The sequence below is a fragment of the Pelodiscus sinensis genome, chromosome Z, assembly GCF_052426305.1.
Source record: "Pelodiscus sinensis isolate ZL-2025 chromosome Z, ASM5242630v1, whole genome shotgun sequence".
Classification (NCBI taxonomy): Eukaryota; Metazoa; Chordata; order Testudines; family Trionychidae; genus Pelodiscus; species Pelodiscus sinensis.
In genome coordinates, this window is record NC_143085.1 from 5,059,392 (window position 1) to 5,072,015 (window position 12,624).

At 41.3% G+C, this 12,624-nt stretch overlaps 2 protein-coding genes across 4 annotated transcripts in view; one reads left to right on the top strand and one right to left on the bottom strand.

Moving 5' to 3' along the window:
- RSPH14 (radial spoke head 14 homolog) overlaps positions 1 to 12,624 on the top strand; it is a 213,261-nt gene that overhangs the window by 99,670 nt on the left and 100,967 nt on the right. Inside the window, exon 4 of one of the 2 annotated variants that reach the window (XM_075898001.2) lies at positions 917 to 979. The exons of the other annotated variant lie outside the window; for it this stretch is intronic. Coding sequence (XP_075754116.2) covers positions 917 to 979 — 63 coding nt within the window. The remainder of the gene's footprint in view (positions 1 to 916; positions 980 to 12,624) is intronic. 2 annotated transcript variants of the gene reach the window in all.
- Positions 1 to 12,624, bottom strand: part of GNAZ (G protein subunit alpha z) — a 169,644-nt gene that overhangs the window by 65,483 nt on the left and 91,537 nt on the right. The gene's annotated exons all lie outside the window — the stretch shown is intronic.

The window sequence follows — 12,624 nt, forward strand, 5'->3', positions numbered from 1 at the left end:
CCTGGCTTCCATAACTTTTGATGAGCATAATTAGCCTGTTTCTGACATGATTTCTTAGGAGTATTCTGCTTGTTTTCCTTGATGAATCTTTATCTTAAATTCATCCATCCATACCCTATGACATTAGAGTGCTTCTAATAGCAGACTCCATTTTTGGGACCATAATATGGCGATATGTCTCAAGTGACAATGAAATGAGGTTTTTAACAATATGTACGATGTAAAACATGTCTTGAATTTTCATGCTGAATAAATGCATGATTAGTAATAAAAGAATTAGAAAAGATGGTAAATTAAATTGATTTTATAGCTTTAATTAAATTAAATAATCTTTACAAGATTTTCTTAAGGTTATATCTGTTTTATTTTAAGTGTCACTCAGAAGTCCCTAAAAGGACTGCTATCATAAGTTACTGAGCAACTTTTTACCACTAATCTGTTTTAAAGATGTATTTTCAAATTAGTTCAATTTTTGGCTTTCAGCACTATATATCTACAAATTAAGCAATACTGAAAAATATTGAGATATAAGGTGCATCTACCGTGCAGGGCTTAACTCAAAGTAAGCTATACAAATTGAGCTATGTCAATTGCGTAGATTATTTTGAAATAGCTCATTTCAAAATTGGAAGAGCTTACACAGCACTTATTTCAAAATAGAGCACTCTTCCTCCAGCTTCCCTTTCTCCTCATACAGTGAGGGTTACAAGAGTCAGAGTAAGAAGTCCTCCAGTTTGACAGTATTTTGACACTATTGTGAAATAACTGCCTGCTGTGTAGACATGGATTAAGTTATTTTGAAATAATGCTAGTTATTTCAAAATAATGTTGCTGTGTAGACGTACCCATAGAGAGCTCACAATAGAAAAGTCTTTGAAGGCACCATTTTACAACCTCATTTTATATTGTTCCTTAGGGCTAGGTAGGAAGAGGCAATGGGGAAAGTGGAAGAAGATGTCTGACAATTCACACTACTCTGGTAACTGAAGATAACATCCCTTCTTAATCAGTTAACATGCAAATTGATTTGGCCTATGTTATATAAGATATATTACCCCTGTTCTAGATTTCTTCAGAGACTACTGCACTTTTGCCTGTGTTCTTTAAAGGCAATAAAACAGTTGCCTGCAGATCACTTACTATGATAGAGTATCTCTATCATGCAGAATTTATTAGACAAAAGCAGCAATACTAGGGAGAAATAGCTACTTACAGCTGGACAAACATTTGTGATTTCCATTTGAATTTAGTGTGAACTTTTTCAGGTTGCCCCATTCATATGAATTTGTAAACCCCCAAAAAGTTCTTATTTGAATGAAGGAAGGATTTTTAATAAATTCTGTACACAAATGCTAGGAGCATTGAAAACAATTATATGATAATGTAGTAGATGATAGATGACATTAGTGAAACCTGATATGATGATTTTTACAAATGGAAAAGTAGAATATCAAATATATGTGCATAATATTTACAGGATAGATACTAGAGAAATAGGAGGTTGTAGATATCAAATATAAATATATAATATCAATGAGCTATATATCAAATACTGTATATTTATAATATCAATGAGCTATAATCCATCAGTAAATAATATGATGATAAAATTATTTTCATAAAGTTACAAAGAATGAAAAGGGAGAAGCAATAATGATAACCTTATAAAGTTTACCAAGACTGAAGAAGACCAAGAATGACAAATGATCATATTGGAACCACAAATACCAATTCCTTCGATATCTTTTGACTAATACAAACACACGTTATCACATTGGCTTCTCAGTTGCACAGACACAAAAGTTAATTTGGTGAAACAGAAAGTAAAAGTTACAAACTAGAAGTTGCAAATAATTTACTTATTAATGAAGGAATATGTGAGATTAATATGGAAGATAAATACCAAAAGCAATTAGCTACCTCCCTGCATACACAGTGCCAGCAATGAACACAGAAGTAAAATTTCAGGGCAGCATAGTACAGGAAATTAAACTATAGGGCCTGGTTCTGCTCACATCAAAATCAAAGGCAAAGTTTCCAGCATCTCTCTCTGCTTCACTGCTATAAGAACTCACTTTACAGAGATTACAAGGTGGTATTTAAAAGGTACTATTTTAAAAAGTACAGGACTATGTAGCACTTTAAAGACTAACAAGATGGTTTATTAGATGATGAGCTTTCATGGGCCAGACCCACTTCCTCAGATCAAATAGTGGAAGAAAATAGTCACAAGCATATATACCAAAGGATACAATTAAAAAAAATGAACACGTATGAAAAGGACAAATCAAATTTCAGAACAGAAGGGGGGATGGAGGGGAGAAGGGGAGGCGTTAACGTCTGTGAGCTAATGGTATTAGAGGTGATAATTGGGGAGGCTATCTTTGTAATGGGTAAGATAGCCAGAGTCTTTGTTGAGACCCACGCGTAGAGTGTCAAATTTTAGCATGAATGACAGTTCAGAGGATTCCCTTTCAAGTGCAGATTTAAAAGGCTTCTGAAGCAGGATGCAGGTAATTAAGTCGTTGAGACAGTGTCCTTTCTGATTGAAATGGCAAGAAACTGTTTTTTCTTTGTGAACCTGTCTAATATCTGTTTTGTGGGCATTGATCCTTTGGCGAAGTGTCTGAGACGTTTGTCCAATGTACAAAGCAGACGTCTGTTAGTCTTTAAAGTGCTACATAGTCCTGTATTTTGTTTCAGCTACACTAGACTAACACGGCTACATTTCTATCACTATTTTAAAAAGGAGTTCAGACTAGTAGGTCCACACACACATTCAGGGCTGATATTATTGGGGCATAGCTTCATAAAAGTGACACCACTGGAGTCCAAGCTGATTTTTTTTGTTCCTTATTTCTTTATTATTTATATGGTTAGTGACCCTTTTACCCTTGATTTTAATTTCTTTTGCAAGGTTCAGGGTTGGTTGGTTTTTGGTAGTTCTCACTTTAGCTCTAAGCTTGTTTGAGATGCCTGTTCGTCCAGTTGGGTCTGCTGTCCTTCTCTATTAATTCATACTCTTACCTTGGAATACAGGTTCCAGATAAAAGTCAAAGATACAAAACTAATTCCAAGCCTTCTCCACATTCAGATACCTGAGTTCTGCAGCCCAGTCATTTTCCTCAACTAATTCCCTTAATTTTTTAAAGTTTGGCCTTTGAAAACAAGGACCCTAATTGAAGATCTATATTTGTTTGTCTTTACATTTAGTTCAAACTGAATTACCTTATAGTTACTTGAACTAGAGCCAGGTGTTCTGCAAGGTCCTCCTAAATCCCAATACTAAAGCTAAGCCTTTTTAATTAATTTACTGTTAGGTAAAGAAATCTGGCAGCTATCACATGCAGGAATTTCTGAGCCCTACCATTTTTAGTTAGGGTTGCCAGATACTTTCACAAAAAATACCGAACATGGTGAGGAAAAATTGGTTGAGCAAAAAAAATAGCATAAAAAAGGGTTGCTGAGCCTTTACATCCCAGCACTCCCAGATGTGGCAGGAGAGGAATGTCCCAAGCGGCCTTCCGTCCAAGAAAAACAGAAAATACCAGTATTTTCTGGGGTTTTTTACCTGACAGAGGCCAATACTGGATACCTGGCAATCCTATTTTCAGTAGCACATGATCTCCAATCTGTCTCTGAGAAACACAAAACTCTCATGATCACACCATTCCAAATAGCATTTATTTCATTAAAATATTAAATGGTCTCTATCCATATCCAAATCAGAGCTTTGGCAGTCTGTAGCAGATTTCAAGCACTGTTCCAGTTGAGCCTCTTACCATTCTTTCCCAAACATATTCTGTTTTACCTATCCCATCACTTCTAATTTCTTTTCAATCTACCTTATCATTAATATATAATGATACTCCAATACATCTGCCTGTATTTCTGTTTTTTCTGAAAAGCACATACCCTACAATACCTGTATTCCAGTCATGACTGCTATTATAGCATGTTTCCATTATTCCTATAATAGGGGATTTAACTTCCTGCACCAGTCGTTCTAATACCTGCACTGTGTTACCCAGGCTCCTTGCATTGGTGTTTAGACATCTTAGTTGTGTCTATTTGGCTTCTCCCAGGTTCTTTGCAAGATTAGATAAAGTAATTTTGCTGACAGTATTGACTATTGACCGTTACTATTGACTGTCATTAGTACTGATGCTATCTTTCCTCTTTGTCCATTCTCCTACCCTCTCTTGTTCCCTTTCTACACTGCTGTATTCTCAGTATCAGAATCCATCATGCAGTTTACATGAGAATGTCCTAACTCTGTCCCCAGAATTCTTAGTTTGAAGCTGTTTTAATCAGTAGTTTGAACCTCCATCCCAGAATTCTATTTTCCTTCCTACTCAGGCAGTGAGCCCCAGACCTCTTTGCATCACCCTTTTGTCTTTTAACTCCTTCGCCTCATCAGCGGACCTGATCTGAATCTAAGTTTGAAAACATACTCTGCTTCTGTGGCGGAAAAAACATCATTCAGTAATGAATCTTTCAGTCAAAGGAGGAATGATGCCATTGGGCTCCCAAAAGAGATTTGTCTTGAATTCCACAATTAGGAGGATAGTAGCTGTGATGTACAGCAGTGAAGGTGGAAATGTTAAAGCGGGAAAATAGTGAGTACCGAGGTCTCTGTAGGGATCACTGAAGACTCCATGCGGGGAAAAATGTGTTGATATGCATGAAGCATAGCTGGTTTTCTTATATAAATACATAGTTTCTGGGGGGGTTAAGGTCATGGTGGCCTATACTGAATATAATATAGTATTCAGTGTATTTTCATGTAATGCATTTAAAATAAAGCCAATAACTAGAAATAATTACAAATATTAAATACAAAATCAGAATGCTTTGTTTCTCATTGCTTCTTTAACTGAGAAAACAACTTTATATTAACCAAATTCTCAGTATCAAATGTGAGCTGAAAGTGAATTTTAACAGCCCAAAAAATAAGGTTTAGAATGTAAACAATTATTTAGAAACAGTTGTTTAGGAAATAAATACATGAAAGAGGAAAATAAGAGAAAACAATCACAAAATGTCTGGAGAATAATGGAATCAGATGGTTTTGGGTTGTTTTTAAAGAACAAACTTTGTTAGTCAGATTTGATTAATTGTATTGATAGAACTGTAACAATAGCAGAGGAAAAGAAAGTGACCAATGCAACTTATTTGAATTTTAGTAAAGCATTTGATAAAGTGTCTCATGAAACTTAATATTGGATTGAAATGAACTCTTTTACATAGACAGGGTGGCTGAAAGACCAAATAAAAGGGGAGTGATATATACAAATCATCAACTGCAGAGGAAGAATCTAGCCAGATACTACCAGGATCTATTGTAGGTTCAGGCTTATTTAATATTTTAATTAATAAGAGAAAAGAGAGTACATAGTATGTTACATAGGGACATATTTTAAACACCAGTGAGAATACAGAAACCACAGCAAAGGATTACAATTAATTAAAACTTTGTGCCAAATCCTAGACTCATTTGCACCATTGTAGATCTAGAAAATTCCATTTAAGTTAATGTAATTACTCTGGCTTTACACTGATGTAAATGAAACCAGATCTGACCCTGAGCCTTGGACTGAAATTAACCAAATGAAATTCAGTTTATAAAACTGCAGATTATTGCATCTGGGAGGAACAGTTGCAAGGAGAAGGAGAAACAGAGAATGAAGTAATGCCTAAGAGAGGCTTTGATCTCTAGCCTATGAACCTAATATTTTTGTCTATATTCATTCTTATAATCAGGAAGTTTTAAAATATTAATATGCTAATGATGTTAGTACTAATTTTTCCTGAGATACAGTCAGTTTTATAGAGGGAATCAGTTTGCTGCTTTTCACCAGTACCAGCCAATTCACATAGCAGCAGTGGGGAACCTTAGGCCCTGGCGCCAGCCAGATGCAGCCCCCAGCTTGCCTGGATCCAGGCAAGGCTTGGGACTTCTCTCCCTCCAGCATTGGGGGAGCCCATGTTGGCGCTCTAGCTCACTCCCCTCCCTGCTGTCCCACTATGGGGCTGGTGCACACAAAATGCACTAGCCTGCGAGGCTGGTGTGTGTGGTGTGAAGTTGGGGGCCACATCAGTGAGAGTTGCCTCCAACTAATTTTTCTGTGAGTCAGTGGCCCCAAACTCAGAAAAGGTTCTCCACACCGTCATATAGGATGCTCTAATGATAGAGCCAAACAAATGGCTAAAGTATTGCCAACCTCAGAAGATCAAAAATCATGACCCAGACCCTCAAAAATAACGAGGCTAGCCCCAAATCATAAGGTTTTCTTTAAGACAAATTATGTTTTTTTAGTTTGTCTTTTGACCTGCTCTATATTAATTTGCCACTGTGTGAGACAGAATTTCAGGGTGAAAAGTTAGCCTTAAATGCAAACAAAAATGGACACCTCTACCTGGCTGCTCCTTTTTACCTGTAACCCAGCAGCACTATTTCTTGAACTCCCTTCCCATCCTGCCACCAGCTGCCCTGGAACCTTCCTTCTGCTGTTCAGCCATGTATGAAGAAAGGGCTCAGTGATATAGCAGATCTGTATCAGGAGGCTCTTGCACACAGCTTTGTCCATGTTTCAGACCCTGGAAATCATGGGCATCAGAGTAACTTCTTGGGTAATCACAACCTCTTCATCTGCAGGCTCTAAAATTCTGTTATTCATGATCATTTGACAAGAATGGTAACATTGCTATACTTCCTTTGCTGCTCAAAGGGGACTCCTTTTACCTACCACTACACACCCTAGGACATGTCTATACTAGTAAGAAGACTGATCTTCTGAAAGTCGATCTTCTAGCATCTGATTTAGTGGGTCTAGTGTAGACCTGTAAATAGAACACTGAGGGCAGTTCCTGCTGGCGTCCAGTACTCTTCGTTCTGCGAGGAATAAGGGAAGCCAATGAGTATCTATGTTCCTGTCGGCCTCCCATGCGTGGACGCCACTACGGCTCAGCTTAAAATAAGCTGAATCCAGCTACACATTTTGCATAGCTCGAGTTGATCTAGTATAGACCAGGCTGCAGAGAGGAGCCACCTGGAGGAAACACCATGCCATTGTCTGTCTCCTACTTTCATCAGCCTCCCTGCTGCCTCCACATCCCTTCTGTACTCCGTTCCCCTGCAACCTCTAAATCTGCCTCCTTCAGGGGTGGGATGGAATTGCAGGGTTGGGCAATAGATTGGAGCGCTTACCTGGCACACCTCCTGTTTGGTGGGGATGTGACAGTGGTTCTGCATCACCCTGTGCTTGTAGGCCATGCCCCCGCCATTCCCATGGGTGCAACTCCAAGACAATAGAAGCAACAGAGGTGGAGACTGCTGGCGAGCACAGGGACAGAGCTTCCCTGCACTGCCATTCCCTCAGCTAGGGGAAGGATAAATAGCAGCATGTAGAGCTGCTTTCTTCCTTCTCCAGGCACAGCCAGCCATACAGAGGCATTAGTGCCGGCTCCCTGTTACTTCCCCCCACAGAGGGGAGCTGTCACTTGTGCTCCAACCACACACAGGGGCACCAAGGCTTGGAGACTCACCACAGAGCTAAAGCACCAGCACTGGTTCAGACCAATACGACGGGGCACCCTGAGCCTCGCCGCAGGCTGGATCAAGGCAAGCCAGGGACTAGATCTAGCCCACAGGCCAGAGGTTCCCCAACCCTGGTCTATAATATCAAATTCTGTCTTGTGACCAAGGAGAATGAGAGACAAGAATATGTTATCTGTAGAAAGGTGCTAATATTGCTGGCTTTACATACAGAAAAAGACATTTCTCCTATTTGAAGAGTAAAACAGAGATGAAAGTTTCTGGATAAAATGTTAAACTGTTGTATGCAAGGGTTTGTGAGGTATTGCATACATATGGTACTAGGAAAGTGTTGCAGTAAGACACAAAATGAAAAAGCTTTAAAATAGGTTTGTTCTTTAAAAAAAATTATATATATTTCTTTTTTTAGATCCAGCACAGAAATAAGTTTTTCCAAAGATGATATCAGACGGCTGTGAGCAGCTGTTTAGCCAAAATTTAAACAAATGTTACTTTTTAAAAAAAGTAAAAATTCATATTCTTATTAAATGTTCTATTTCTATTTTTTCTCATTTTATTCTACAGGCAGTCCCCGAGTTACGCGGATTCGACTTACGTCAGATCCGCAGTTACGAACGGGGCGGTTCCTCTCCCTGGTCTCCAGCAGACCAGGGAGAGGAAGCAAAGCGGCGGAACACGTGGGCAGCGGACAGGGCTGTCCGCTGCCCACGCGCTCCGCGGCTTGGCTCTGCTTTGCCCCTCCCCCTGTCCACTGCCCGCGTGCTCCGCGGCTTTGCTCTGCTTTGCCCCCCGTCCCCCTGGTCTGCAGACCAGGGGAAGGGGGGGGGGCAAAGCAGAGCCAAGCCGCGGAGCGCGCTGCCAGCTGCCAGCCCAGACGTGTCTCGGCTGTCAGCTGACCGCGCGCTCCGCAGCTTGGCTCTGCTTTGCCCCCCCCCCTCCGGTCTGCAGACCAGGGGGACGGCGGGAGGGGCAAAGCAGAGCCAAGCCGCGGAGCGCGCGGTCAGCTGACAGCCGAGACACATCTGGGCTGGCAGCTGGCAGCGCGCTCCGTGGCTTGGCTCTGCTTTGCCCCCCCCCCCTTCCCCTGGTCTGCAGACCAGGGGGTCGGGGGGCAAAGCAGAGCAAAGCCGCGGAGCACGCGGGCAGTGGACAGCCCAGACGCGTCTGGGCTGTCCCGCTGCCCCCGTGCTCCGTGGCTTTGCTCCGGACACCTGTGGTACAGCAGCTGAGGCGCTGCCAGTTGGTCCCGTAGCGCCGCTCTGGGCGCTACTGGACCAACGGGGCAGCACCCCAGCTGTTCTGCCCCAGGCGTCCTGATTCAGCCACTGCTGGTCAGATTCAGCAGCGGCTGAATCAGGACGCCTGGGGCAGAGCAGCTTGGGTGCTGCTGGGTTGATCCAGTAGCGCCGAGGAGCGGCGGTGCTACTGGACCAACCCAGCAGCACCCCAGCTGCTCTGCCCCAGGCGTCCCCAAGTCAGCTGCTGCTGAAACTGACCAGTGGCTGACTACAGGAAGCCCCTGCCCCAGGCTTCCTGGAATCAGCCGCTGATCAGTTTCAGCAGCAGCTGACTTGGGGATGCCTGGGGTTCTTAAGTTGAATCTGTATGTAAGTCAGAACTGGCGTCCAGATTCAGCCGCTGTTGAAACTGATCAGTTTCAGCAGCGGCTGAATCTGGACGCCAGTTCCGACTTACATACAGATTCAACTTAAGAACAAACCTACAGTCCCTATCTTGTACGTAACCCGGGGACTGCCTGTATTCCTCTATAACATGTCTATCTACTAAATACTAATATTTAGCTGTTAATTATTCCCCTTTTCTCCTAAGTTATGTGTGAGTGAATTGTAGCCTCAGTGAATTTTCTATAAGAAAAATATTTTAAGCACATATATATTGTAAATTTTAAATGTGCAAAGCAATAACACCTCAGAGATATGTATATTTTTACTCAACAAATTACTGTAATTTTAAACAAAATACAAGCTACTTTCTGGATGAAAATGTACTGTATATTTAAAGATCTATTTAACCAAATTAAATTGAGGCAAAGTACATTTGAAAATCTAACCTTATAACATTGGCATGTTCTTTGAGCCAAACTCATACTTTCTCTTTTCTCTAATATGGGAGATATTTTTGTGTTCGGACTATAGATTTTTTTTAAACTGAAGTGTATTGATGTATAGTGTTGAAAGAGCTAATACATTCAGTAAACTAACCACATTGGTCAATAATGGTCCATTTGAGCCACTCGGATTATAAAAGGTTACTTTTAGTTCTGCATATTGTATAATGGACTGTTACTGAAAGTTGTTTTCCTGCTGCTCTACACTCCCAATGTTTTTAGTAGTTCCCCAGAGAGAATGTTAGTGTGTTGCCTGAAGGAGCATGTCACAGTGACAGTGAAAATATTGGACCCAGCGGCTGGAGGGGGAATTGCTGATGACCCCTCAGCGGGCGGAGTGGACACAGCCCTAGGGACAGCCCCTTGACTCGGAGCACCGAAGAGTGAGTAGGGGCATGGTAGGAAGAGGCCCAGGGTGGGCACTGGCCAGCATGGCTGGCAGTTTGCAGCAAGGAACTCCCTCACCCCCAGCCATACAGGGTCAGACGCATAGACCCTTAGGGCCCTGGGCTGGAACCTGAAAGTGAGGGCGGGTCCAGGTCACTCTAGCCCACCTTCACCAGCTGTTTGGCAGAGTCCCGAACTGGAGGTAACAATATTCCACGAACCGTGGTAGATATTGATCTACGCTGGGACCCAGCCACTTGGGGGGTGTCGGACTGGAATGAGGAGCACCTAAGGGAGACCCGGGGCAAACTGTGGTCCCTGGGGCCGGTGACGGCACCTGGGTGGGGAGCTCTGAAGGGTCCGGACGGTATTAGATATGCCCAGGGTAGAGGAACATTGTGGTTAGAGGCACTGGCTTCGCCAGTTCTACGGAGGGCCCTCCCACGGGCTAGATTAAGAGGGCAGTGAGACCAAGAGTGACCCCCCCCCACCGGGGGGAGGTATACCGGGGTCATGGAGGGACACCCCCTGACAGTGCCATTTTCAACACTTTTGATTTGCCACATGATGAGAGATACCCGGAGCTCACATTGATCCCTTGTGTCAGGAGACATGCTGGAGGGGGTCTTGAGATGGAAAGTAAATTGTATTGAGCTAGAGAGGGGTGGTGGTAGCTCCTTAACTGCATGGTTCCCCATCCAATACATGCTGCCTATTCTAATGGAACAAGTGATGAATAAGATGATCTCTGTTCTTAACTTAATTATTGATAAATTCTTCTTTGAAATGAGACATGCAGTAGCTGGACAATGACACTGGCTTTATGCTGATGTGTCTGTGTCCAGAGGGTTAATCTTATTAGTAGGAGCCAAGAATGCATAAAGTGGGGGAGGTAGGGGCGAGAGAGGTATAGACATGTTTTGTTTTTTTGTATTTTTTTGCAAATGTGCTATCCAAACGGTACAGCTTTTATGGTCAAAGGAAACATAAAAAATCCTGTAAAATTTGACAGCACATGTGTATGTTAGTGCTAACTCCTGCATATATGTGTGTGAATCAGCACATTGATTGCAAATATATTCATTGACAAGCATAAGGTGTCTGGGTATAAGTGTATGTTCTTGAACATATTAAAAATGGGAGAGTTCTTAATTTTTCTGGGCATGCTTTGAAAGCTCCTCAGAAGATTGAATTTTTTAATCAGTTTTCTGGTTTGCGAAGTAAAATATAATATAACCCGCTAACATAATTGATACTGTTGGACGAAAAGTGATAGTTCTATTGGTGTATAAAATAGCCATTTCACCATAAATTACCTAATACACTGAATTAGCTTTATTCTTCTTGAGCATATGGCATTTATCTCTGAGTTTTCCAGCTTGCCTATATGCTTGGTACATTTACATAGTATTCTGGTAATATTCTGTATTGTTTTCTAACAAATGTTGCAATTGATGTCAGGAAGAGTCTAGAAACCTGGCTGCTGCTGTTCTCATACTCCACAAACTCTGGATATTCGATGCATGTAAAATCAGACTGCCTTCTCAGTATTTTTCTGTGTTCTCTTGATAGTTAAGAATAAATTTATGAGAGTTTGGGGGAAGAAGAAAATCTTTGGATTCATTCTCAGTTTCTGTTTTGATCTACCTTCTCCACAAATGATTCTAAAGCCCATTTCTTCTTGATTTGAATAACAGCCTCCAAAGCCTATTAGGGTCACTGCAAACAGCAGCCAGAGTATTTTGAAAGTGATATGACCCGCTTTCTCCTTCAGCAGCTGAATTAACTTTATCATGTTTCTAACACCTCTCAGCCTGAAAAACTTTGCACCCAAAGTTGGATTCCTTTGTGGCACCTACTAGTAGTTATTTTATAGGAGCTGTCTTTCTAGGGGCCTAATCTCTTCTTCCGCTTGATACTTCAATTAAATCATAGCCTTGTCTTCTTAACATTGCAATTTGTGGCTAGACATGATTTTAAGGCACCCCTTACAATGCCAGAAGAGATTGTGATCCTACAGATTTAAGAAGTGATGAATGAACAAAGTTCTTATGTAAAACACAGACAGCATTAGTAATAGCAAACCAACCAACCAAACAAAAAACCATGAAATTCCCATGGAAGGTAAGATGGTTGTTGTTTGTATGTGTAGGTCCTATATATTAGATAGCATTTTTCAGTAAAAAAAACTGGTTAGAAATTTTGTTTTATATGGTCACTGATAAACTAATCTCTGTCCTACCTGTGTATCTATAAATAGGGTTGCCAGGTGTCCAGTTTTCACCTGGACAGTGCAGTAATTGCGTCTTCTGTCCGGTAAAAAAAAACTGAACAGAAAATACCGGATATGTAAAATGGACATTTTTCCCCTGCTTGGTGGGTGAGTGTGGGAATTTAAAGGTTGCTCAACCAGTTTGGTTTTCCCCTCACCCCGCTTTTTTTTTTCTCCACCAATTTTTGTTCTGGATTTTTTGCAAAAGTATCTGGCAACCCTATCTATAAATATTCACAGCAGAACATATACATAGGGATCTATAAAACACAATTATCT